Raw genomic sequence first — 25630 nt, forward strand, 5'->3', positions numbered from 1 at the left:
CTCGCCAGTTGGGTTATATCCATAACCACTCGGAAAATACCCTGCAATACGTGGATATCTAGACGATCTTGGAACAATTCAGACATTGATCCGGACCCATGGTCCTCAGTTCCGGTTTCCACTTGACCCTCTCTAACTTTAGGATCGACATTCTATCGCTTACCTTTGGGGGATATCAACTATTTGTCTCGATAGATAAGATTAATTCAGAGTGCATTAAGTATCAAACCCCAGTCTCAGGAATAAAATCACCGCTTCTCAGGATCTCCCCCCCGCACCGGCAACCCAGCAGCCTGATACATCATATCAATGCACTCCATCTGCCAGATACTCTCTTCTCCCGAGACCCAATACGCCGGAGTTTTCCCACGCACTGCATCCACAAACGCCTCGAGTTGCCAGCGATACGTACTCCAATGCGAATTGCCTCCCTTGCCCCTACTCGTCATTACATTCCCCCAAAGCGGTCCCCCGCTATACTGCCGATGATATTGGGTCTTTCCGGTCGTCTTGTCCGTGACCGCAATATAGTGATACAAATGCGGCATCATGGCATTGTAGAAGAAGATGATGGATTTTTCCGTCTCCACTTCAATAGATGGAAGCTCCCAGAGCCGCGGCACGACACCACCGACCCATTTGCGTGCCATGTCCGTGTAGATTCGACTGTGTACTTCGTGGCCACTGGGATCCGCGAAGGTGAGGTACGAGTACATGGCCTCGTCGACGCGGGGATCACTACCCGATTTACGGGCCGTCACGGAATGGACGGCTTGAGGACGTTGCGCCCGCAGGGCATATCGCGTGAAAGAAAGCGCGTAGGTCATGTCCATGGCCGAGCCACCTGCTGTAGTTAGCTTCTAATCAGGCACTTGCGAGTTCTACGATTAGTACTTTACTCACCAGCCAAGTCATACTGCCATCGAATATCGCCTTTAGGTACCCCCGGACTCGCCGTCATGACAGCTTCCGTGCGGAGGATTTTCCCATGGTGACCGGATTCGAGGATTTGGCGGAATGCATGGGCAGCGGGGTGGAATTGCCAGTGGAACTGCAACTTCCCATCAGCAAAATCTACATTGCATAGCTAAAAGCGCACGACATACCGCTTCCTCAATAACAACTCCCTTCTTCTCCGCCTGTTCAATCAGCGCCCGAGCTTCCGATGCGTTCGAAGTGAACGGCTTCTCGCAAAGAACGTGCTTGCCGGCCTGAATAGCCTTGGATGCCCACTCGTAGTGAAGACCGTTCGGTGTGGAGATGAAAACGATATCGACTTCTGGGTCATCGAGTAGTTCCTGGTACGAGCCGCTAGATTTGGCAAAGTGGTATTGCTTTGCGGCTTTGGCTGCGGTGGATGCATCACGTGAGGCTATTGAATATAAGATAACGTCTGGGTGTGTCTCGATGGGATGGATGACTGCGAAGTGGTCTTAGTGCGTGTTGAAAGTGTGCCAGAGAGACAGGCATACTGGAAGCGGCATTGATCTGGGCTGAGGATAAAACTCCGAGCTTCAGCGCGGTGCCAGACTTGTTCGGGAGCGAGTGGAGAAGCGACCCGAGGTATTGGTGGAGGAAGGTTGCGCTTTGGAGAACGAGGGCCATGGTGGTTGTTCCTTTTGCTGATTATTTACAGACTGTCTTTGAATCTGGATAGGAAACGGGGACTGAGTTAAGGGAGTAATTGTAGGTGTGCATTTGGTCATAAGATATACTCGAGCTTATGAGCTATGGATGACGTGGGATGGCCGTCACTTGCGACCGACCCGTCAGATGGTCTGTGTAGCCATAGTAAAAGTTACGTAATTCCTATAGATAAGAAACATGATATATCTCGTGGGGAAAGAAAGTCTAGTCCCTGAAACCTTGTTTTCTGACCGGTGTTCCAGGCATGTGGTGTTGGTAATCGCGATGGTTCTGCCTCAGGTGTTGACGCCACCCGGAGTCGCTATATTCTTACCGGACTGAGACCAAGATTCTGTTGATTTGATCCAACACCCGTAATGAACTAAATAGATTATAATCATTACGTGATAATCTTGAAGGATAGAAGGGAGTACTAGGAACGTGAACGATGGAGCAAAGGTCTTGTAGTTCAATGATGATAGTATCGTTGCGAATTAGGCCACTGGAGCCGGATTAGGGTTCGCCTGGTCAAGTGACGCCTAGCCATATGAATACTTTATTATGAGGACCTTGATTGAATGCAACTGAGTAGAAAGAAATAATAGAAGCAACTGGTATCTTGATAAAGATCTCTAAAGCAAGGAACATGTATAATCCCACGGCTGCGTCCATTGGTGACTCCTAAATCGCCTCGAAGACATGCTATTTTCGTGTACAAGGCAATAACCATCGTCATCATAATCTGATGCAACGCATTGGTCGAGTGCGGGAAAAATAATCCACTACATTTGAACCATGGATCTTAGTATATTCACATCAAGACGGCGATAGGGACATGGAATCTGTTACTCACCTTCAGCATGAACCATCGATAGTGCAAGCTTTTGCGCTTAAGATATTCAAAGACCTAGTTCCCAATACTCCCCTACCGACTGAAAGCCCAACTTGTCATCTGCCTCCGATGACACAAGCCGATATCCCTCTCGCTCATACAGCCGTCGTGCCGATGCCAAAACACCATTCGTCCACAGCTGTATGCGCGCATAACCTGCCTCGCGCGCAAACTCGGTACATTGCCGGATCAAAGCCCGCCCCAGTCCCAGCCCTCGTGCGCTCGGCTCGACAAGCAGAAGACGAAGTTTGGCTGTATTGCCGCAATCACACGTCCGATCCTTGACCAACATGACACAACCAAGAAATTCTCCATCGCGTTCGGCAATCCAGCAGCGCTCACAGGTGGTGTCATAATGCTCGATGAAATCCACAGTAACCCCGGCGACGAGGGCCTCGAAGCGCTCGGTCCACCCATACTCCTGTGCGTAGAGGATGCCATGGCGGTGGATGATCCATCCTATGTCGCCTGGGCGATGGTGGCGGAGGGTATACGGTTGAGTTGTTTCTGGATTCATGGGTACAATGATAATTGAGGGTTAGAAGTATGGCAATGTGATATCAGGACGATGCAGGCGTTTATAAGAGTCAGGATTCAGGCACATTTCGGCCATTTTAACGTTGGCCGGCGCTAAGCCAGATCAGGGAAAGAACAGCTCCTCTTTGCTGAGTCATGGCCAATGGGATTGAGGCAGCTCCGGTGGTGGTGAATCTGGCCGACCGAAAACTTTTCTTTTCTACTACTACTTATCATGCCATGCAGGAGGAGCAGAATCAGGCAGGTCCGCTGCCGAGAAGCATCCTAGGGAATAAAAGATCAGTGGCGTAAGTACCAGCGCACCCGTCGTCCAGGCAAATCTAAGCAATCAAAGAAGGTCAGTTGCCGGAGATGTCATGCGCAAAAGGTCAAGTGTTCCGGCCAAAGACCCTGTTCCCGATGCCAGTTGGCGGGATGTGGAGATGCCTGCACCTACGTAGCCCGCGACCGCAAAGTTCGGGTTGATGAAAGGTATGGACATCTACGTAGAATCATGCGATGCTGACCTCGTACAAACAGTTATCTGGAACAATTGATCAAAGACAGCGAGGAGCTTCGGCGGAACCGGCAAAGGGGTGGTGGCAACTCCTCTACCCTCGACAAGAGCGACTCAAACACCCGAAATCCGCTGCTGCAAGACCAGGCATGGTTCCAGCCCTATGAGGGAGATACCCTTCCTGTCTTTGTGTCCGAAGCAGCTTGTACGGGTTTTGCGACGCGCCTGTGCCAGTGCCTCGATGGCGACAGCGCTCCAGTTTCGCATATTCCGCGAAATCGATATATCGCCGAGTCTACCCTCACTCAGGTCACCCACGCTGGAATTCAATGGCCCAGTTTAATCCGCGCCCGGTTGCTGGTTAAAACGGCGCTGGATCACGCCAGCCCGTTTTTTCATGTCGCGTTGCGGAAACCTTCGCTCGACTATCTTCAAACCATATATGAGCAACCAGACACCGATCCGGTCCTAATGTGCAAATATTTTGCACTCTTTGCCTTGGGGGAAGCTTACTCGAGCCCCAATAACCGTAGTAATCAGGGCTTGGTCCCAGGGATGGAATACCATGCGCGGGCCATGAACCTGATTGCCGTCTTGCCGGAGAGGCCTACAATTGTCCACATTGAGGCTTTGCTGATACTGGTAAGGTCAATCTACTGACATTCTTTCTCGGCTGACTTCTCCGAGGCCTTATTCAGCCAGTTTCTTAACCGATGGCATTCCGCCTATCTCATGGTTGGTAATGCTCTGCGCTTTGCACTATTGGTGGGTTTGAACCACAATATCCCCGACAATCAGTGTCCAGATCCAACAGCGCGAGAACATCGTCTCCGCCTCTGGTGGACAATATATATCTTTGATCGGTTCTGGGGACTCAAATTGGGGTTACCGGTGCAGCTCAGCGACGATGATATTCATGTTGGCCTACCCATGGATCTTGACACTCCGACCTATACCGAAGACTTCGTCCCCAGTTTGTACCAGGTTGCTTTCATCAAACTGGCCCAGATCTCCACCCGCATTATGCGAACCATCTACAGCCGCACGCAATTCACCGAGACTTTTCTCCAAAGGGAGCAGCGGCTCCTGATTGAACTGCGACAGTGGATGCAATCCTTACCCGGCCCTCTGCGACTACAGACAAATCAACCCAACCCAAAGGGTAACATTCTGATCCATCTCCAGTTCAACTACGTACGTCGAGAGCTATCCTGTCCTGCACCCGCACCGCACTCTCTAATTAACCCACAGTGCGTAATCCTTGCCATCCGACCCATCCTCCTCAGAATCCTCGACAACCTCGCTCTCAGCCCGCAAACCACCATTTCCCCTACCCTCGCAGCCTTGAAGGATGCATGCATCCATTCAGCCCGACACATGCTGGTCCTCTGCGCCGACGAATGGACCAACGGGTCTTCCGCAACGTACGGATACGCCTTTGCACAGTATAGCTTCACCGCCGCGCTCATCCTGATCATCGCATGCCTCGTCCCCGATGGCGGCGTTGGAAATACCGCGGTAGAAGATCTGACCTCCGTCCAGACCGCCACCGAGATGCTCAGCTCCTTCGCAGCAAACGGCAGTCTCGTGGCCGACGACCTCTACCGACATCTTGTCCGTGCACAACAATGTCTACGCACCGGGCGCTTTGCATCGCAGGTGCCGTTTCACCCATCCCACCACAGTAGCTCCTACGGACCACCATCTGCCGGAATGCAGTGGCCAATCTTCCCATCTATCGTCGCGTCGTCCACCCCCGGTAGAGGGGCAGGGGATGTCTTGTCCCGGAATGCGGAAACGGCGCTAGATGAGACACGAATACAGGAATTCGTCGCCCAGCCGGCGGAGGACCTCGGACTGCTGGATTCTCTGGACATGATGTCAGGATCGGAGTTGGATATGTGGTTGGGGCTTCCTTTGTGGACTCCTTGATTATTGCAGTAGTCCCTACTGAAATCTGAGATAAGAGGTAATAACTCAATGAGGAAAATACTGTAGCTGACATACACTTCGACCTAAATATAGCTATAAGATCTAGAGCATAGTAGAGTTATTTTCTTCCCCGCGGGGTGGACCTATCCCACAAGGCCGCCCCGTTGTATAAAATGTTGCTGCCTGAAAATAGTACTTCTCGCCTTCCAGAAAAGCCACTTCAATATCCTAAATACACATTCGGTTGGTCTATGCCCCATGAACCAAAACAATCTTAGCATATATTCTACTACTCCCAGCTAATATGGTGGGCCTACAACTCTAAGTTTCATCGTAGCTAAGAATCTATTTTTATATTGTTGTTACAATTTTGGCTCTTTTGGCCCGTGCGTTGACTAATCACCAAGCATAGTGAATTGCCAAGATGCTGCTTCGCCACAGTTTGAAGATTCAGCAAGCCTTTGCTGCGCTTTATCTTGATGCCTTAGCAATGCCTGGAATTCTAAACAGTTGTCTAACATATATTTTCAGCAGGAGAGTCTGATATTCAAGATAAAATACAGATAATGCAGCCAACAGAACACATCTATCAACAAACTTACCCTCCTTCAGCTGTATGAGTTCTCTTACTCTCACTAATTTTACATGGTGGAGTTATAAGGCTGACGATCATAAAGTGCGATTCCTGTCATACGCGCAAGGTACTCACCTTTCCCATTCCAGGCTTTCCCAAAATCCAATCAATTTGTTGACTATATGTCTAGGTCCGCTGCAATCGAGGATTGCCATGTAGTAATTGTCAAGATCAAGGTCTCCTCTGTACCAGACAGCGGAATAGAAGGCGACTTCCGAAAAGAGTACTAAACCCCAGCAATGAGATGACAACGATGACCACGAATACCATTCGGCAAAGTGCTCCTACCCCAGGAGTGCCGGTATCGCAGACTGAGGCTGGTATGTCGATTGAACTGTTTGATGTTCAGCGAGATCTGAGGGTCCGGACTGAGACAGGCCCTAGAGCTGCAGGCGCTTTAGAGGGAGGCCTAGCAACTCGTGAGCAACAAGCACCATTAAGCAGTGAATGGACGGCGTGTGTTCCACTGAATAGGCCCATCGAAACCGACTTCATTATCCCTGGTAACGTGGGCGGCTTCGAGCACGGTCTAGTCTGCAAAGCCCAGGAAGCATTACGCTCAGCCTTGGTCCACTCATCTTCTGGCCAGCAAGAGTTGAGGGCATTTCTTCAAGACGAACGAGGTATACCGATGGAGTCGGTGTCACTGGAGTGTCTGACATGGATGCTGCAAGGTAAGAGGTGCTTTTTTACACATACCTACGACCGAGAATTGACCCCGGCGAACAAGATATTGGGAGTGCCAAGTTTGGATCATATGTTTTGGACTACTTCAAACATGTCGCCAAGTCAACCTTGAAACAAATGTGCTCCAGGCTTTTGTCGAACAATGTGTCGAACGATGAGAGGGACGGTGAGAGGGATATATTTACTTTCTGCACCAACGCCGCTGCCCATAAGTTTCTCACCACTGTCCTCATGGTTGGGGGGCACGATAATGACCTGACAGACTATCCCCGAATGAGGTTCTCAGAGTATAAAAAGTCCGCACAAGCAGCACTGGATCGGATTCGGCTCATGACCGCCCCCTCTCTTTCGCTTCTTCAGGCCATTCTTTGTGGCGTGAGTTGCTTTTTGCATTACATGTGACATCAATACTGACTGAGATCAACAGGGTTTCCTCCACCAAGGATCTGGCAACACCCATTATTGCTACGAATTGACGAAGGCTGCTTGTCGAGTAGCCACTGATTTAGGTATGAATCTGGGTAATGCTGGTGGGTCGCGAAATGCCAGGGCCGAAGAAGAGATTTACTGTCTCCTGTGGTGCTATATGCTGGATAAGAATAACGCATGGAAGTTCGATCCTACTCGATCGTACTTCGACCCCCAATCCGGGGTAATTGATTATGCCTAGGGCACAACTTCCGAGCTTCTCGCTATCTATACTGTGATGGCCCAGGTGCAGGATGAAACTTCATCGTTAGTGAAAAGACTCCAGCTTCTATCGACACTGCCACAATCAGCTAGGCCAATGTTACATAACTCTATCGATATCTTATTGCAGAAAGTGGAAGAGGTGCGGCAGCGAATTGAGAAGGTAGGCAACAACCTCATACATCCTTCAATACAAGTCTTACTCTGGTCTCAGATATCTCTAGCTTCCCCGCAATGCTGGAAAGGCGTTGATGCAGCAGACGAGATCTCCGCGCTTCACTTCGACAACAATTCGATCCGCACCACGATTCTCTACCTTTCCGAGCAATTGCAAGGCCAGGTCCTTGGCTCCGGAGAGTTACTTCTCAAATCTGCACGTCAAGAGCTATCCTCACTATTGTCTATATGTCTCATCAATGAACAACACCGAGCCGTAGGCTATTTGCATTGGTCAGTCATACGCTATTCCCTGCCCCCGTTCATACCATGCCACTAACTGAAGAATCAAATCCAACAGGACCTTAATGTACTACCCTTTAACTGCATGTTTCGTTCTATTCTGTAACGCTGTCATGGCCTCCAACCTTGAGCACTTGAACCTGCTCAAAACCGTAGCAACAGTTCTGATGCCCAGCGTCTCGATGAGCCATCCCGTCGCTATCATCCAGCGACTTGTTGAGGATTTCGTTGCCCTCTCCCAGCCAGTGTTTTCCAACGGAAGCATCGGTGCCGGCGAGGTAGGGCAAACGTCGACGCTCCTCCAAATGCCACCTTCAATGCTGCACCATCAGCCTTTACCTACAAATGAGGCTATTCTTACCCCCGCTGCTCCTTTCTGGACAGAGCATACTAGCACACTTCTTCCACCTGATCTATCTGAAACGTGGACACCAGACCCGACAGAAAGCCAGCCTGGATTATTGCTAGACTTGTCACTGGATATTCCTATCCCCCTGGACTTTGACCTTGCAGAAAGAGTTTCCTGATCTTGTAACTATTTCAATCAATGATTCAAGATATCTATTTATTTATTTGCTATTAGATTCATTGGATGATTGCATAAAATAAAAAGATATACGACAATTCCTGGTCCACCAAAACCCTCTCCATCAACCCCGGTCCACCAATAAACTCACCTCCGGGCAAAACAGCACAAAATCCCCGTTTTACCCAGAAACCACAACGCGCCCAGAAATCGAAACACGGATAGGGCAGAAGTAGCCAAGAGAATGATCTTGAAGTACCATGCTGTTCGGGTAGTCGATGTGCTCTACTTCCATCGTTGGTCAATAACTCCCTCTCAAATATCAAACTACATCACTCTCTTAAGAGAAACCAAAAAGCAAGGCACGGGTGCATGGGAAAAGGAATAAACCCACCGTCAAACACAATTTCGTCACCTCGGCATTATTAATCAACAACACCAAAAGCGCATTCGTCAACGACCAGAAAAGCACCAAATTTGTCCGGAAAGTCTTATACGAATCACTCAACTCAATCTTCTCATTTTCCTCCGGCGGGTGAAACGGCGTCAACGCTCTCTGAACCGTAACCTCAAACTCAATATCAATATCCGCCTGGGGCTTATCAGCCTCCATTACATAATTCGTTGCCGAGGAGGGGTCAGTTGAGGGGTGGGTATGCGCTGAGGGGAGAGAGGATGTTTGGTCAGACCCCTTCGTACCCCATGATACATCGTGCCAGTTACAGAAAGCGTATACCATGAGGATGTTGATCGAGGAGGGCATGCCCAGGAAGTACGCCCACGAGGAGGTGATCATGTGCCATGGGTCGGCGTAGAGGATGCTAGCGAGAACGTAGATGCCGTATGTTGAGATTAGGGCGATGAGGACCAGGCCGGATGTGGAGGTGAATAGGGAGGAGAGGAAGTCGGCGATGCCGTGGTGGGTGTCCAGGCTGAGGGATCCGCCGGTAAATGCTTGGGCGACGAGGTAGAAGGAGAGAGTGAGTATGTAGAGTTGGATGATGGCGAAGTAGGTTAGGGCTAGGAGGTAGGCGATTTTGGAGCTGGGGGGGCGGAGTGTTAGTTGGTTTTTTTGGGGGGAGGGGGGGTGGGGGTTACTTGCCCTTTTGGTCGGTTTCCTAGGGCTAGGATGTATTGTTGGATGAGGACCATTATGTATGTGGTTTTTATTACGTTGTTGATTATCGGGGTGATTTCGTTGCCGAAGGGCCAGCCGTGGTTTTTGTTGGTTGAGCTGGGGACGCCGACGATGTCCATGATTACGGAGGTGGTTAGCCAGTAGGATGCTTGTGGATTGTTAGTGTTGGTTTGGGAGTTGGTAAAGGGATAAGAAGATGCTCACCGAGAGAGAACCACGTCATGACGAGCTGGCACAGATTGTAGACGAGCTGGACATGCAGCCATGCTAGTCGAAGGGCATTGTGGCCACTGTTGTAGATTCGAGTGAAATGCATGATAGAGTACAAACCGGCTGCAAATGACCCGTTGAGCCACCGTCGTCTTTGGCTGAGGAATTCGGCCGGGGCTGATGCATTCATCAGTCGTGGTTACTATGTATCAGGGGATGGGGAATACCTTCAGGGACGTCTGTTTCGCCTTTTGATTCTTTCACATAGGTCAAGTGCCATTTGGACCCCGCTTTGGCCACAAGTTCAAAACAGAGAATTCTGTCTTCAGCGAGGAACATATTCTTCTTGAAGATATTCATTCCCTCGATGCCTTTCCGCCCCAGTCTTTTGGACAACGTATGATCACCGTGAAAGTACTGCTCCAAGGGCCGGCCCATGATGGCCCGGTATCGGTAAGCCGAGAACGCGCCTGGAAGGACGCTTACATATCCAAAGACACTTTCCAAGGGCTTGTCGAGGATATTAGAGATCTTGTATTCGAAGTTCTGGGCGGCTACAAGCGGGTTGAAAAGCTTTTCATAGCGCTGGCCAAGCAGGGCATGGATCTCTCCGCAGGCACCTCCTAACGTTTTATCATTGTAGAAAGCCTGCCACAGTGCAAGCAGAGACTTCGGGCCCGGTTTAGTGCCTGCATCGATGAGGATGCATACTTCTGGATTCAAGATCCGGCCAAACGCATTGAACAACCAGCGATGAGAATTGATCTTTTTGCTATTCTGCTGTTTCAGGCAAAAGATCATCTGGACCGGTGGTAGGTTGTGGGCCCGATTATCACCGGCTTGCGGTCGGATGAGCTCCTGCGCCGGAGTGACAGATAACTGCGTCGTGTATTCAAACTATAGAATGTCAGCGTTGTGTGAGGTGTGTGAGGATAGTGGGAACGAACAATATGAGCCACTGTTTCCCGGCCATCGACATCCCGTTTCATGATTCCGTCCTGGTAGATGCCTATAGTGGCCAACACGTCCAAAGTATCCTTATCACAAGGGCCAATGCCATCAAACACCAAACAGACCACAATCTTCTGCCATGCCGGGCCCCCTTTATTCCAAAACTCTGTCTTTTTCAATTTGACTATATCCCGGATGTTTTGCATCACTCCGTGGAGGGTACGAGCAGTGAGAACCTTATCCTCGTTGTAGTATGTAATGGCGATCAATAGCTCTGTATGTCGATTATACATGGCCGTGCGTAGGTTATACCCATTGCGGAGGGTGAATTCATCGGGGTCACAGGTGGCTGCTGTATCTGAAATGGTAAATTAGCATCTTATTGGACCCATGGTTCTCCTTCTCGACAGGCTTACATCGCAGGTGGGTGAATTCCTCGGGTGAGATGCTCGCATCCTGGGAATATCGTGGCTCGATGGCATTTTGAATCGCACTCGGGACTGGATGATCGAGGCTTAGAACTGTGCCCTTGGCCAAGTGGATCTTGCGTGTTGGGTACCGTCGAAGTCGACTGGCACCGATTGTTTGGCGCTGCTGCCATCCAGATGTTGAGGCTTCGGGTGAACCACTAGGCTTGTATGTGTTCTCGCTAAATGGATTCCTGTTGCTGTCTTCTGCGTACTGCTCAACCAGAGTATATCCTCGGGGTTTAGTCACTGACGTATTGCTTGCTGAAATGTTGGGGGATGGGGGGGATGCAGCAAGCCCATGTTCTTCCTATGAGTCTTAATGTCAGACAATTTCCCGTGTCTCTCTTTTAGTTGTGGGTGCGAAGGCCACTTACCATAGACTGGTCATGCTCATCTGTGAAGTTTGTACTCGCTGGGTCATTACCCTGTGAGCCTGGGTAAAGAGACAGCGGGTAACTCTGCTCTGGGTGGTGATCCATGATCTTCCTCAGCAGCACTTTGCTGGCAAAGCGTAGGCAACGTCACCGAGATAATATGACTAGAGGGAATGAGAAGAGTGCAACGAGTTTGAAAGAGCAGACTAGGCTCTGCCCAATATGATCCCACAGAGAAACCCCTACGGAAGTGACCTTTTTCCAGCAGGAGTGTCTCGATATACTGGATTCAATTCAGAGAAATTTCATTGGTCAGTGGAGGACCCGCCCTTATGCCGACGCAACCGACCAATGGGGGCATCTTGACCATCTCTGCATCGTTGGAAGTTCCAACCCCAAGACCTTGGCTGCCTTTTGATTGTCCTAAGCCGGGTAAACATAATCATGATATTCGGTGAATGGCCTACCCGTGCCAAGACGCAATGCTTTCACTCAGTTTAGATCAGTGATATGACTTTTAATCAGTAGATTCCCGATTCCTCATGCTGAGCAGTTTACCTTCTGTACTCCATCATACTTGTTTGCATCGTTGACATCTACCAGTACCCTCAATGACTTTTCACAGTTCAGCACCACGGCTCTGTCCATTATTCCTCCATGTTGCGTATTCTGGATCACATTCTACCAGCCCCTCTCATGACGCTTCATCTCGTATTGGACAAGAGCGAACCAGTATATACTGTTGGAGTGGCTACTAAGGCGATTCAACCGTGTAGAATGAGATGGATGATGATCTAGCTAGGGGCCTCGTAGGCCATCTATATGGACTAACTAGCGGTGTAGGGGGAGTGTCACGTGACCCTACGTTGCCTACCGGCGTGGGAGCCCATCGGGGATCCCAACATATACTAACAATGATCATATTTCAGGTCGCATCATTCTTGACCTGGAGGCCCATATGAACATCTCCCAAATTACAGTCAACCTTTCAGGGCACTTGATATCCAGATTAGAGGGCTCCAAACACATTGACTCACACCAGGCAAGTTTAAATACAAGATAGTGGATGCAGCATGCAAACTAACTAACTCCCAGTTCATCAAAGAGACGCGGCATATCTTCCTTCAATATGGAGAGTTCAATGCTAGTAGCTCCAAGTCACTGACCTTGGGCCCAAGCAATACGGCTTTCCCTTCTCTATGCCAGTAATGCCCTACTGATTCACCTCGCATGAAAGGCACTAATTGCTAACCAACTGCTAGTTCCTCCATGACTGTCAATGTCACTCAAAACACATACACCAATTCCGAGAGACAAAATCCCCAGCACAATCACATCTCTTCCGACAGCTTCCACCCTCCACTGGAAATCAATCCAGCAGCGCCGAAATAGTCTATATACTCAAGGCAAGCGTGATATTTGGCGGCATGTTGAAACAATCCATCCAGCAGGTCTGTAAGCAATCCCACAATCAGAACACGACTCGCTGATACTCTGATACTATAAACAGTCTCTGCGAGTTTTCTTCTGCCCAATAATCAGCTCTCAGCCACCACAGGCCATCGCCGAGCACCGAGCAGTCATCTTTTCCAGCTACAACGGAGGCACCATCACCACCTACCAAGTTACTATCGAGCTCAGTCAAGGAGCATGCCTAAGCCCGGGTCTACACGTGCCAATCAACGTGTACATCACCCGGACCGGTCCTGCTAACGACAGCCTCGTTCTGAATGACTACCAAATAATGCTTATTGAAGAAACCGTCATGCTGGTGAGGGGTTTTCCCCAGATCCAGCGTCGCTCTCGGATTTTACGAACTGTGAGCAATCTGGATCAAACAATATACTTCCCGGAAACTCCCATGGGAACGACGATGAGTCTCTCGGACGATTTATGGGGAGGACAATCTCTGCCGTCAAACATCACCCCTGATTCCGAGACATGTAACATCCGCCGCAGCTATAAGCTTGAAATACGGTTAGGCTTCAACAGTGGACCAGAAAAGGTAAGCATCTCTCCACATATCCCTCATTCGGGTACAGGAATTACCCTACTAACGAAATGGGTTTTATCCAGGTCCAGACCCGCATCTTGGAAATTCACTTTCCTATCAATATTATAGCGACAGCATTCTCACATTATCTGCCCACGATTCTTTCTATCTCGGAAGAAACGCAAGCAAACTTGGCTGGGGGTGTATTTTGGGAGAATATGAAACATTGAGAGGACGATCTCGGAGTCTTACAATTCAAGGTAAAACTTGACTGATTGTCTGGGCGGGATTCGATCCCTGTTTCTGGCATACTATCACACCACACAGGTCATGCTGTCTTTTTGAAACGCATCAGGTGTAATATCTATGTTCTTTCAATCTTATGTTTCGGGGCCACTCCGGCCCAGAGAATAAAGGCATAATGATACTAGACTCCGCGCGAGAATTAAACAGCGTATTTGAAAAGGACTTACCACATCCTCTCACTGAAATAATAGCAATAACCAACTAGACATGGTATGCACCCCCTGAAGCAGCATACAGTTGGAACGATCAAGGCCACTTCGTATTATTACCCATCAACATGGGTTAGAGTTGGCTAGGGTATTAATACTTCCTTGCGTGCGTTTATCAGATAGAACTATTGATAGAAAATTATCCCGAAAGTCAAAAAAGCAGAGCATTGCATTTGCTTTATGGCGACCAAATGGCCGTCTATTTTTAGCCGACCGCCAAGCCGCTCACCGTGGGGCTGTCAGTGGGGCTGGACTTGAGCCCTCATTGTAGCGTCACATAAACCGCTTGTCACTGAGTTCGCATACTTCTGGGATCGAACACTACTCCACTCCAATCGATTATTTTTTCTCCTTTAATGCATCAGTGAGCTTCGTTTTTCGAATTTTTTCTGAAACATGGCGCTTCTTATCACTCATTTTCCATTCCCTCTTCCTCGGTTTTGCCACCCATTCATTAACCCACCGTTCTTCACATTACGCGATGAAATGCACATCTATCTTGAGCTTCTTCTCTTCAGCCTCAGGGAAACTGATGTACATAATATTATTAAAGACAGAAATAATTGCAAAGAGTTTCATAATATATTAACATGATGTTGATTCATCAAGCAACCCTTATCATTGACCCTCGAGACAATTGTGTCGGAAAAGGCTGGCCAGCGTTTAGAGTTGAAGGAAGCTGTGCGCTAAGTTCTTAATTCTCCACCTTCCACTTACTCTTGGTACTAGGAGTAGTCAGCGATGAGATATACATAGTATTGTGTCACGTTCATACCAGTAGGCCAAAACGATATACCGCTGGCATGTGGAGAACAGACAGAACGAAGACTGTATCTTAACATATTGCCATTTTAGATTCGATGTTGTCACGCCCGGGCCTAGACTATCCTTCTTATCTATCCGATTACCAGGTGCGGAGTCATACAGGGGAGCCGTAGGCCTCCTAATGGTGTTGAACTTGATACCTGAAGGTCTCTAGATCACAACAGACATTGACAATCGCTCTCGTTGACGCACAGCTCTGAATTAGGTCTCGTTGATAAAAGCCCCCTGTGTATTAGACACTGGCCACCACATGAAATGGCATGTAACTGTATGAGTGTAGCTGCAGTCAGAGTTGTTATCAGAAATATCACGTCTTTCAGGGCTCCAGTGACGTGGAATCAGTACTAGGTCCTAGCCACAGCTGACTGATCATCATTCTTACCTATGATTGGTGCACAAGTCAGCCATCTGATCAGTGCTTTGTGGGAAACAGGCTGTGATTCACTACTTCCTCTAGATCAATATCGGGTCCGTGCATTCATCTAGAAGCACACCTGGAGTGGACCCTGACAGCCAGGATCCAAACCTTATCAGCGAAAGGAATCGAATAATTACGTTGGTTGGATATTGCGCCTCCGGGCCCACTCTGGTGCATCTATCGCGTGGACCTTCCATGAATCCAGGGAAGGAATACGTCGGTCGAATTGCGAGATTCTTATGTATATCACGAACTAGGATATATGCTAATGGGGTGATGGAGATACTATATAGACAGCATAGAAAGCAGCAATACTCTTCCCATCCTTCACGCAGATTTGTTTGTCGTGAACTTGACGATATTTGCTATTTGCAATGCCCGCCTCAAATGACGTTCCCTCTTTCCCAAATGAATCTACATCAAAGCCAACCGGGACTACAACACTCATAGTCAACTTGGACGAATCCAAATCCACCGTCCCTCTATGGAAGCACATATGGCAACACAGTTTGACGCAGATGCTTCTCATGAGCATCCAAGCATTCTGCGGACCTGCCATGGGCGATGCTATCGGCGGTATGCTTATTCAAATCAATCCCTGAACCCAACACAGTCTCATAATAACCAAATCAGGCCTCGGCGGCGGTGGCCTCGCAACCCCCCACATATCAAACATCGCATCTGCAGTCGGATATACCTGCATCGCAGTCAGTACGCACCCCCATCATCCTTCAAGGTCTAACCAGCACTAATAAAAACACTCCAGCCTGCTTCTTAGGCGGTCCCATCACCAACAAACTCGGGACAAAGTGGGCTCTAGTGGTGGGCGCAATGTCGTTCCCCATCCGCGGCTCATCATACTACTGCAACAGTAAGTTCGGAAACCAGTGGTATCTAATCCTCGGGGGTGCCCTTGGCAGTATTGGTGCTGGATGCTGGTATGTTGCGGAGGCCGGAACAATCCTGACGCTTGCGCCGTCTGGGGCAAGAGGGAAGTACTTGGCTCTTTGGATTGTGTCTCGGAATATGGGACAGCTGGTTGGGGGCACCATTAAGTATGTCCCTTTCCCTTCTCTGGTTCGATTGAACATTGCTGACAGTCATATCAGTCTGGCAGAGAATCATATCAAAAGTACGGATCATGGAGTGACGCCTGATACGTACATTCCGTTCATTATCATTGAGTGTCTTGCGTGGGTGCCCATAACACCATAGTTCATCGAATATAGACACGTTGCTAACTAACCTAGTTTCCCATTCGCCTTCCTCATCGCCCCCCTCGAAAAGGTCATCCGATCTGACGGCACAAAACCCATCATGGCCAAGCCCCTTTCCACAAAAGACGAACTAAAAACTCTTTTCAACACCATCACCTCCAAACTCGTCCTCCTCTCCGCTCTATGGGCCATCTGGTCCTTCTTCTACGGTGGCTCCTGGTCCACTTATCTGGCCTTGTACTTTTCCGTGCGAGCCCGTGCCTTATCTTCCCTCATCTCGCCATTTTTCTGCATGTATGTACCCCTCCCCCAACCGGGGGCTGCTACCCTCCATATTAATCCACAGTAGTATCGGCTGCTTCTGCCTAGGCTTCATCCTCGACACAAGATACATAAGCCAGCGTCGTCGCGCACAAATCGGTCTCGTGATCGTCGTCCTTCTCAACATAGGCGTGTATATCTGGTCCATCGTCAAACAAGTACAATTCAACCGCCACAATCCCGGCCGGATCGACTGGGATGATCACCAATACCCTTCGTCTTTCCTGCCTTATTTTTTTGTTCAGACGACGGGCCGCTCTCGCAGTCGTATATGTATTGGTTGATTGCGTCGTTTGGGAGGAGTGCGCAGGGTAGGTCCACCTCCCTTCTTACAATTAATACCAACGATATCTAGATGAGAGAATGCGGAAAGGTTGGCTGATTGACGTGATGAATAGAAAACGTCCGCAACGGCGCTGCATTCCGCTGTATCGAAGCAGTCGGACAGGCTATTGCGTATGGGATGAATACCCAAACGCAGGGGAATCCGCTTGTTGGGTTGTGAGTTTTATTTCTATTTTGATGGGATGGGAGGGGTTGGCTAATTGGGTTATTAGTTGTGTGACGTTTGGACTGTTGGGGGCTGCTGTACTCCCTATGGTTGTTTTGGTTAATCGGACACCGGAGAATTCCTTACATGGGGAACATGCGCAGAGTGGCTTGGAGCAGGGGGGTGATGTTGGTAAAGGACAGGGTGTGGTTAGTGTTACTGGTGGGGTTGGTGCTAGGAGGTGAAGGGAACAAGTGCTGCCCAGGATATACTTGCCTCAAATGGGGTCACATTCCTAGGATAAGAGACGTTGAGCATGCGCGCTTTACCGGGCCAAATCGAATACGAGGTGCGAATCAAAGACAGCTATTAAATATCCCTCATATTATCATGGCCCTTGCATACATCAGTAGTAGTTCAATCAAGCTTACAATGTGGAGCCCTGCCAACCCACCCACCCCCTCGTGACAACCCTAAGTAAACCACTTCCACCCATCCAATACTCTCACCATTCATCACAAATTATCTCCTTTCCAATGGAAAACAAAAACAAAAAGACAAGTTCTATTCTCACCAATTCCGGCCCCCATTCCGTCATGCTTACTAAGCCCATCTCCAACCAACCCAACTCTAAATGTGACACCGAATACGAGCATGTCTGCTGACATGCCACCTTTTTCTTTCGCGATTCTCTAACCCTTTCTCCCTTCCTCATCCCCCTCACTTCCATTCATCACCCCTTCATCAAGCACTAAGTGGGAATCATGCTCCGTAAAAAAGAAACCTACACAATCACCACCCCCCTCCCACCCCCCATCCCACGCCACCTCGCCATCTCCATCCTCCACAGCCACAGCGAAATCATCAGTCTAAACCCGCTCGTCATCTCGCACCACGCCATCAAAGCGCCCCGAAACGCCCCCGCCGATGAATACTACTCCACCTGGTACGAGATCACCGAGCGGGTCCGCTACGTGCCCCGCACCATCAGCTTCAACGGATGTTTCCATGACGAGCCGTGGGGGTTGCGAACCCATACGTATGCGCCCATGGGCGTGGATCTGCGCAATTCGTATCGCATTGTGGGGGAGGATGGGGGAGGAGGGTTATCGCTCAGGGAGGATGTCGAGGTGGAGTGTAATTTGACTTTGATTGCGTTTGTGAAGAGTCAGTTGCGGGCGGCGAGTAAGATGTTGGTGGATAGGTTGATTAAGAAGGCGGAGTTGGTGGATAGGGGCGTTTTGCAGGTTAGTCTTGAGGATGGGGTGTTGAGGACGTTTAATCCGGCCGATAGGTCGTGTTTGGAGGAGAGGGAGAGAGAGAGGGAGAGAGAGAGGAGATGGTCGTATCAGTCCATGCCCAAGTCGCCGTCGGGGCATTCGAGGGAGGGGTCCATGACGTCTCAGGGATTTGCGCCGCCGAGGTATGGGCAGGATTTTGGGCCTGCGGAGTTGCCGGCGGATACGTTTTATTCGGTGTCGGGGCAGGGGCAGGGGCAGGGGAAGTATAGACCGCCGTCGGAGGGAGGATATCCGGCTGAATTGGCGGCGATGGATGAGAGGGGTGAGCAGCGGAGGGATGTTTACAGTGCATGATGGGGTGTCGATGCGGATACACTCGTTTACTGGCCGAAGTGTCATTGGGTTTCGCTATGGAGGGATACCAGTGCTTTGAGCCAACGGCAACCGCATCAGCATATGTATTTTGTCTCTTGAATGAGGCTTCACATACCAAGGACGGCCCTCTTTCAACACGCCAACTATTCGAGCTGGAAATATTCTCTGTCCCTCGCTATCTGGCTCTGAACTTGCTATGTTCCATCAAGTCTGCTGTCAGCATCGCCCTTCCAAGAACGGGGACGCCTAAAATCCACACCCTCATACAATCAGCTTGGAATAGAGCCACTGTTTGGACGCATGGTGTTGTGAAATAGAACTGCGAACTGCACAACGGCCAGATTCCCGACTGACATCTCTGCATCGAACATCTTCAGTCGTTCTTGGCCATCCGTGAAGGTGTACGACACAAGGGGCCATTTCTTTCAGCTATGTTATGATCAGCAGCGAAAAAAGATATGAATGCAGGATGCTGATTACAAAGCCGGCTCGGGCGAAATATTTCTCTTTTTGGAACCAGCTCGGGCGACGCATTTCCCTTTTCGGATTGTGCTCGGTCTAATGCTGAGTCATGAGCGAGGCATTTGTAAGCCCTAACATCCTCAACTACTGATATAAACAACGACTGTCCTCTGTTTTCAATTATCATGTATCCTCGATTCACTCATTCTCTAACCAATCCAACCCTCTCACTCTCCTATCCATCATGATCACCTTGACCCAACCCAAAATCTCCCCCTTGCCCAACAACATCAACCTAACCGGCAAAACCGCCATCATCACCGGCGCCAGCGCCGGCATAGGGCTAGAACTAACGAAACAACTCCTCCAACTCCGCATCTCAACCATCATTCTCGCCGTCCGAAACATCACCAAAGGCGAGGCCTGTGTTCAATCCCTCCGTCAAGACCCCATCATCAAAACCCACAACCCCAATGCTGTCATCAAGGTCCTGGAACTCGACATGGATCGATATGATAGCGTGCAGGGGTTCGCGAAACAAGCCCAAGGCCAGATTCCATCGGTCGATTTCCTCATCCTGAACGCCGGGACGGGTCTCATCACCCTGGAACGCAGTCCAAGCGGTCATGAGCGAACTGTTCAGGTGAACTATTACTCCAATGTGTTGCTGATTGCGGAACTCTTGCCATTGCTTCATGCTGGTGCGGAGAAGAATAGTGTTCCGGGAAGGATTACGTGGGTGGGTAGTCGGAGGCATTTGGTCTCCAGTTTGGAGAAGAAGGCTTTCATGGTGACGGAGGATAGCGTGTTGGAGTATGTGGATAGTGAGGAGGGGTTTATTCCGTTCTCGCGGTACGGGGACTCGAAGCTGCTTTGTGTGTTGTTTATGTATGCGTTGGCGGAGAAGTTGGATTCGAACAAGGTGGTGATTAATATGATGTGTCCTGGGATGGTGAATACGGGGATGAGTGATGTGCTGCCGTTGTATATACGGTTTTTTTTTAACGTGTTGAAGGCGATTAAGGCGAGGAGTGTGAAGACAGCAGGGTGGATTGTTTTGCATAGTGCGCTTGTTGCGGGGCCGGAGTCGCATGGCAGGTTCTTGAACGACAAGACGGTTGCTGAGTATGTTGCGATGCTTGAGAGTGTGTGCATGAGCTGACTTTGTATAGGAAAGCACCTTATATTATGTCGCCAGAGGGCCAGGAGGTTCAGAGAAAGGTGTGGGACGAGACGATGGTGGAAATGAGCAAGTTGACAACCCTTCCAGCGGAGTTTCGTTGATCGATTATTTTTTATTTTTTATTTTTATTTTTTTCATTTTTTTTATATTTTTTTGGTGAAGTACCTAGTCTAATATTAAGGATGATGATAAAGAGTCAAGGTCGGCGATGATGGCTTCGTCTAGATTCATTGCACAGTAACCATCTGTCACAGTATTGGCGACTTGGGAATGGTCATCAGGCTCGGAAGGCGAGTCGAGGCGATTGTGAAGGTCGACAAGTACTTGTATCGCCAGCGGCAATTGCGTCTTTGACGGCGATTGGGAGTCTGGGGTATTTCTTGCTGTTGAAGAATGCACCCCTTGGTAATGAGATACGATGTGCTCCATGATCTCATCAACGAAATACCGGGCTGTGGTCTCCTTCGAGTCCCTGAAGCAATCCAGGTAGATTAAGGTAAGGAACACACATTGAAGAGGCCCATGATAGCTGCGGCAGAACCACGTATAGGGCGAGAATGCGGAAGATTGATATATGGGCAGGATTATGCGAAGATAGCTCACGCAAAGCTGTGCCATGCTATGTTTAATCTCTCATTAGTGTTTTTCATATAAGATGTGGAAAAGACATACCTAGTCCATGCCTTGCACGATTGTGGGTTTGACCTGTCCGGGGGCGGCAGAAACGGCTTTTGTAATAATATGGCCATGTCGAATTTCAACAGGGTCAGCATAATGCGTGTCCATGCTGAAAGGACGGTAGGCTGGGTCGCATCGTCGTTGTAAAGCGAAGGATGGGTGGATGGAGATGCGTTTGCCAGACGGGAGGGGATAAGTCCCCTTTCGGGGATCCCTTGCGATGGAATACTCGCAATGAGTGTGTCAATCTTCTGCTGCTGCCTCCTAGCAGCCGTCACGAGCCCTCTCAATTCATTCTGAATCAGAATCCGTCCACTCTGTAAGCGTGTCACAGTCCGTGATTGCAAGCGAGCCGTCTCCGAGCACCCAACGGCAAAGATAAGGGCTATCGATGGCTTCGACCCCATGGGGTCTGGGCTCGAAGAGCGGACAGAGGGATCACTAATATCTTTAACGGATGCAGAAGCCATCATATCCACTGCGTCCAGCGCCTCGCTCCCGCAACAGGGTGGTAGCCCAGTGGAGATGCTTGACTGGAGATCAAGCCTGACAATATGCCACCAAATTCGACGTCGTATGTCCCGATCCACCGGACTTAGTGCAGACCACGTATCTTCCCGATGCAATCCCATACTCTGGGCAAGTCGAAGTGTCATGCTGACGGATATCAACTCGTACATCGGTTTGCATCCGTACAGAAACGGGCTGGTCAGCAACGTCGAAACTAGAGAGTTCAATGTCGGATGGTCCAGATGATGACATAGAGAAATACTTGTCTCATAAGCCGACCTGAGATTGTTCACTGTTGTCTCCTTCTGTACATCCTGAAGGCTGGCACCCATCCAACTGGCCTCTGGAGCAGCAGATGCGCCACAGTACAGGATTGCAAAGAGAAGGCAGAGAAAGGTCGGGTCATCTCGAACTTTTCCTGGAGGAACAGCTGTATCGCTATTCCGGCACCACTCCCAGAACTCATCGTAATCTGCCTGTAGGCTAGGACAATGCACAAGAGGGGAAAGCGGCCAAACTGCAAAGAGGAATACCTTAAGCAGAGCATCGCTCACGGCTTTGGTGGGCAACGACTGTAAAAGATTGAACATCCCCATAGAAGAAATATATGAGGGGGGCAGATCAGGGTCAGTATTGCGGTTGTCGTCGAAGAAATCGTCACTCAGGGCTTCCTGCACCCAGCCAACCAAGGTCAGCATCAACGCTCTAGCATATACTCGCTCGTCTCACCGTTCCGGTAACAAATCCCCAGAAAGTTTGGCCGATGTATCGCGCACGAGCGCCCGGTCGTAGACTGAGATAGTCACTGCTTGCGGTGCTAGTTTTTGCTTCGCTGTCATGGCCATCAGGTAGCCCAATAGCCTCTTCCGATGAGGGCGCTGTCAGATCGGCCACAGTAATCCGTTGACGGTTCGAGGAGAGAGCCGGACTGGGATTAACAGACAACGTGCTTGGAAGGGCTAACGAACTGCTCGCGTTCAGTTCCCTTCTCGACCGTGGCTTAGTAGTAGTAGCAGCAGCATAAGGTGCAGGCTCCTCGCTCAGGTTTATCGCCATGTCAGTTTCTTCAGATACCCAGTGCGACCAGGTGAGGTCTTGGGTCCGAGGTTCAGATGCACCGGAGTTCCTCTCCTGAGGCGGAGGCACCTGAGGTATCTGGCTCGCATTATCATCACGGCTTGTGGCACTGTATACACAAGTCTCCTTCGTGCGGATGCAGTTGGCACATGCTGGCTGTTCGCGGGTGCAGCGAACCTTGCGACGGCGGCAGGCAATGCAACTGAGTGATACCCGAGGTCTTTTGATCGGACGTTTCTCACTTAAAAACATCTTGATGTACGGTGAAAAGAGCAAAAAGGCAAGCTCATATATGTATAGTTCAGCGACACAGTGTCTTTCGAGGAAAGCGGAGGGGGAAGAGGGTAGATCCAGCACTTCATGGTGAACGTTGGTAAGTTGTTCGAGTAGCTGATGGGAGGGAGGCACGTGGGGACTAACTACATTGGGCCTAGGCCTGCTGCCCACGGTTAGCAATGCAAATGGTGCAATTCTTGAGTCCTGGCTTTCTACAATCAAGCGGATTATGGTTAGATAGGGAGCCCACAGGAGGGTCTTGCAAGACACAATGCTTCATCACATCTTTGATTATTGTCCCTGATTGGATCCAAGAATCCAATATGTCCTGGAAGCTTTGATGGTACAAATTATGTATAAAATGTTACACAAGGGAAAGAATGCTCAACGAATAATAAAGAATCGCCCAAACGGGGATCCTATGGTCCAGATAATGGACTCTGTCCGTATTTACAAACCCAATAGCACCTATATAAATTACTATAATGTATTGTCTGGTACATACGATCACAGGGTGTGGAAAACAGGGCTTCCCGTCCGCTCAGCCGTACTTAAGCCACACGCCGGGAGGTTAGTAGTTGGGTGGGTGACCACCAGCGAATCCCTTCTGTTGTATGTTTTGGACCCTTTTTCTTTTTTATATCCTACTTTTCTATCAATCTGGTTGTAGAATGCAGTAAGCGGGCATGGTGCGGGGGATGCCAAATACTCTAAAGATGATCGAGTCATCTGCTGCATTGAACTAGGTAATCACATCCTCTAGAGTCCGGCTGAAAAGGACAGCGGTATAATGCGTCGTGACTTGCTTTACTGGACTTCGGAAAGTCTGATCATCAGGACCGGAAATACAAGCTGCTAGGTAATATGCTATATATTGATACATTCAGAATACAAAATGGTTATAAGTTCAATCATGGTCCGACGTAGTTATTAAAGGACCCTCGATAATTCAGTTCGTTTGTGAATTATTAGTACCTTCAACATCCAGTGGAAGTCATTGCCCACGCAAAGTTCATTAGAAGTGATAGTTGATATACTTTATCATTGTCTCACACCTGTGTATATAAGACCACGCACAGAAAAGAACTTGCTGACCCGTTACAACATATATTAGCGAGAACCTCTGGGGTAAAAATATTCCAGCAAGTCTTGACTAAATATTATAACGAAATAATAGTATACATGCAAATTGGATACTAGTAGATTAAATGCAACTACTGAATAGTAATCATCAGAACCATAACAGAAAACCAACCACATCATCACAAGACCAGCACCAATAGCCATTTAATGACTATATCGAGACAAATATGACAAGGCGACAATTTCCTCTGAATACTTACGCGGGAGAAACATATCAACATAATCCATCCAGCCAGGAACATCATTAAAGTGCCGGTACGTCCTCTCATACTCCCAGTACTCCGGATACCAACCGGTGTGCTCCCAATCCAGAATACCCGTGACCCGACCGTCTCTCACCAAAATATCTCTCGGGGCCAGATCACTATGCGTGAAGACAATCTCATGATTATCTTTTAGAGTGCGAGTTGCATGGTACCGGAACGTGTCCGGTACTTTTGAGATTATCTTGGACAATAAGAAATCATTGAATTGGCTTTCTTGGTCGAAAGGTCCGCCTTCGTGGAATACATGTTGTCCAATAACCGCCAGGCCACGGTGTGCAGCTCCAATGTAGTTGCCTACCAAAGTGCGCAGCTGGTTAACATAGTTGTGGAGGTCGTCAGCCACGGATCTCTTCTGAGTTTCAGTCATCGTGGTCCAAGCTTCATTCAAAGGTCTTCCGGGAATGTAGTCCATGTAGATTTTCACTAGCTTTCCATCTGTGTCTCTTTCAACGCTGTGGACGCACGAAATGGGGATCGTGGTATGCTCGGCAATGAATTCCATGTTGTCCACTTCATGATCATAGAGAGTGGTCCCAGACTTGATCACCTGGTTGTTCCAAACTTCAACCCTGCGTGAGCCGAGAGAATGGAGGATCTGCAGTTCTGAATCTGATTAATATAGATAGCTGTAGTTGTTTCTTATGGAACTTACGATCTTTAGAAGCTGGTTTTGCCGAATCTCTGAGCCAGAAAAACGACATGATGGATGGGTTCGAAAGCAATAACGTGAAAATGGTGAAGAGCAAACAGGGATGGGCCAGAACGAGCGGTCCGAAGGATAATCATGTGGCTATGCCACATGATATCAAATCGTTCATCTTATAGCATCAATCCTATCCAGACTGTATGAATTTCAGGCGATAAAGGCTCTACTTTGTGTCATGATTATCTCATGAATACTGGCCTCTTCAAGCAATCTGGCTCGATCACCGAGTCTGTTATGTTTGGTGGTTATCTTTTATAGGCCTCATCTACCCGTTCATCCTCGCATAGACTTTTCAAGGCATCTCGAGGCTTT

The 25630-nt window shown here is 49.1% G+C and overlaps 11 protein-coding genes across 11 annotated transcripts; 6 read left to right on the plus strand and 5 right to left on the minus strand.

Moving 5' to 3' along the window:
* Positions 1 to 104: 104 nt before the first annotated feature.
* On the minus strand, positions 105 to 1664 carry BO94DRAFT_563170 (Gfo/Idh/MocA family protein). Its single transcript, XM_025614340.1, has 4 exons — positions 1473 to 1664; positions 1107 to 1420; positions 904 to 1051; positions 105 to 844 (listed from the first exon to the last, which is right to left on the minus strand). The coding sequence occupies exons 1-4, from the start codon at positions 1603 to 1605 to the stop codon at positions 249 to 251; spliced, it is 1191 nt and encodes a 396-aa protein (XP_025471318.1). The 5' UTR covers positions 1606 to 1664; the 3' UTR covers positions 105 to 248.
* An 861-nt stretch (positions 1665 to 2525) lies between these two features.
* BO94DRAFT_542844 (GNAT family N-acetyltransferase) lies at positions 2526 to 3035 on the minus strand (the record flags this gene model as incomplete). Its single annotated transcript, XM_025613110.1, has 1 exon — positions 2526 to 3035. One exon carries the CDS (start codon positions 3033 to 3035, stop codon positions 2526 to 2528), a length of 510 nt encoding a protein of 169 aa, XP_025471319.1.
* A 339-nt stretch (positions 3036 to 3374) lies between these two features.
* Positions 3375 to 5483, plus strand: BO94DRAFT_457304 (uncharacterized protein; the record flags this gene model as incomplete). Its single annotated transcript, XM_025607739.1, has 4 exons — positions 3375 to 3526; positions 3575 to 4193; positions 4239 to 4745; positions 4803 to 5483. Coding segments are annotated over 4 exons (1959 nt in total), but the record flags the coding sequence as incomplete, so codon positions are not given.
* Positions 5484 to 6370: 887 nt separating this feature from the next.
* BO94DRAFT_542846 (fungal specific transcription factor domain-containing protein) lies at positions 6371 to 8480 on the plus strand (the record flags this gene model as incomplete). The annotated part of the gene is made up of 6 exons (XM_025613111.1): positions 6371 to 6791; positions 6848 to 7179; positions 7232 to 7456; positions 7520 to 7657; positions 7709 to 7944; positions 8012 to 8480. 6 exons carry the CDS (start codon positions 6371 to 6373, stop codon positions 8478 to 8480), a joined length of 1821 nt encoding a protein of 606 aa, XP_025471321.1.
* A 146-nt stretch (positions 8481 to 8626) lies between these two features.
* On the minus strand, positions 8627 to 11727 carry BO94DRAFT_609952 (chitin synthase; the record flags this gene model as incomplete). The annotated part of the gene is made up of 8 exons (XM_025616593.1): positions 8627 to 8764; positions 8874 to 9522; positions 9582 to 9765; positions 9822 to 10004; positions 10055 to 10724; positions 10775 to 11136; positions 11195 to 11459; positions 11623 to 11727. 8 exons carry the CDS (start codon positions 11725 to 11727, stop codon positions 8627 to 8629), a joined length of 2556 nt encoding a protein of 851 aa, XP_025471322.1.
* Positions 11728 to 13049: 1322 nt separating this feature from the next.
* BO94DRAFT_609957 (uncharacterized protein) lies at positions 13050 to 14249 on the plus strand (the record flags this gene model as incomplete). Its single annotated transcript, XM_025616594.1, has 3 exons — positions 13050 to 13073; positions 13133 to 13627; positions 13699 to 14249. 3 exons carry the CDS (start codon positions 13050 to 13052, stop codon positions 13843 to 13845), a joined length of 666 nt encoding a protein of 221 aa, XP_025471323.1. The 3' UTR covers positions 13846 to 14249.
* A 1498-nt stretch (positions 14250 to 15747) lies between these two features.
* On the plus strand, positions 15748 to 17646 carry BO94DRAFT_609959 (MFS general substrate transporter; the record flags this gene model as incomplete). Its single annotated transcript, XM_025616595.1, has 9 exons — positions 15748 to 15949; positions 16007 to 16084; positions 16140 to 16428; positions 16483 to 16566; positions 16624 to 16884; positions 16940 to 17150; positions 17177 to 17222; positions 17310 to 17412; positions 17469 to 17646. 9 exons carry the CDS (start codon positions 15748 to 15750, stop codon positions 17644 to 17646), a joined length of 1452 nt encoding a protein of 483 aa, XP_025471324.1.
* Positions 17647 to 17882: 236 nt separating this feature from the next.
* BO94DRAFT_278331 (uncharacterized protein) lies at positions 17883 to 19137 on the plus strand. The gene has a single exon (XM_025606610.1). The coding sequence runs from the start codon at positions 18166 to 18168 to the stop codon at positions 18994 to 18996; it is 831 nt and encodes a 276-aa protein (XP_025471325.1). The 5' UTR covers positions 17883 to 18165; the 3' UTR covers positions 18997 to 19137.
* A 586-nt stretch (positions 19138 to 19723) lies between these two features.
* On the plus strand, positions 19724 to 20763 carry BO94DRAFT_553487 (NAD(P)-binding protein; the record flags this gene model as incomplete). The annotated part of the gene is made up of 2 exons (XM_025613656.1): positions 19724 to 20604; positions 20652 to 20763. 2 exons carry the CDS (start codon positions 19724 to 19726, stop codon positions 20761 to 20763), a joined length of 993 nt encoding a protein of 330 aa, XP_025471326.1.
* A 75-nt stretch (positions 20764 to 20838) lies between these two features.
* BO94DRAFT_563173 (Zn(II)2Cys6 transcription factor) lies at positions 20839 to 23254 on the minus strand (the record flags this gene model as incomplete). The annotated part of the gene is made up of 5 exons (XM_025614341.1): positions 22759 to 23254; positions 22580 to 22655; positions 21335 to 22555; positions 20927 to 21281; positions 20839 to 20883 (listed from the first exon to the last, which is right to left on the minus strand). The coding sequence occupies exons 1-5, from the start codon at positions 23177 to 23179 to the stop codon at positions 20839 to 20841; spliced, it is 2118 nt and encodes a 705-aa protein (XP_025471327.1). The 5' UTR covers positions 23180 to 23254.
* A 1236-nt stretch (positions 23255 to 24490) lies between these two features.
* On the minus strand, positions 24491 to 25313 carry BO94DRAFT_563174 (uncharacterized protein; the record flags this gene model as incomplete). Its single annotated transcript, XM_025614342.1, has 2 exons — positions 24491 to 25173; positions 25265 to 25313. The coding sequence occupies 2 exons, from the start codon at positions 25311 to 25313 to the stop codon at positions 24491 to 24493; spliced, it is 732 nt and encodes a 243-aa protein (XP_025471328.1).
* Positions 25314 to 25630: the final 317 nt, after the last annotated feature.

Source organism: Aspergillus sclerotioniger (assembly GCF_003184525.1).
Source record: "Aspergillus sclerotioniger CBS 115572 chromosome Unknown BO94scaffold_4, whole genome shotgun sequence".
Taxonomy (NCBI): Eukaryota; Fungi; Ascomycota; class Eurotiomycetes; order Eurotiales; family Aspergillaceae; genus Aspergillus; species Aspergillus sclerotioniger.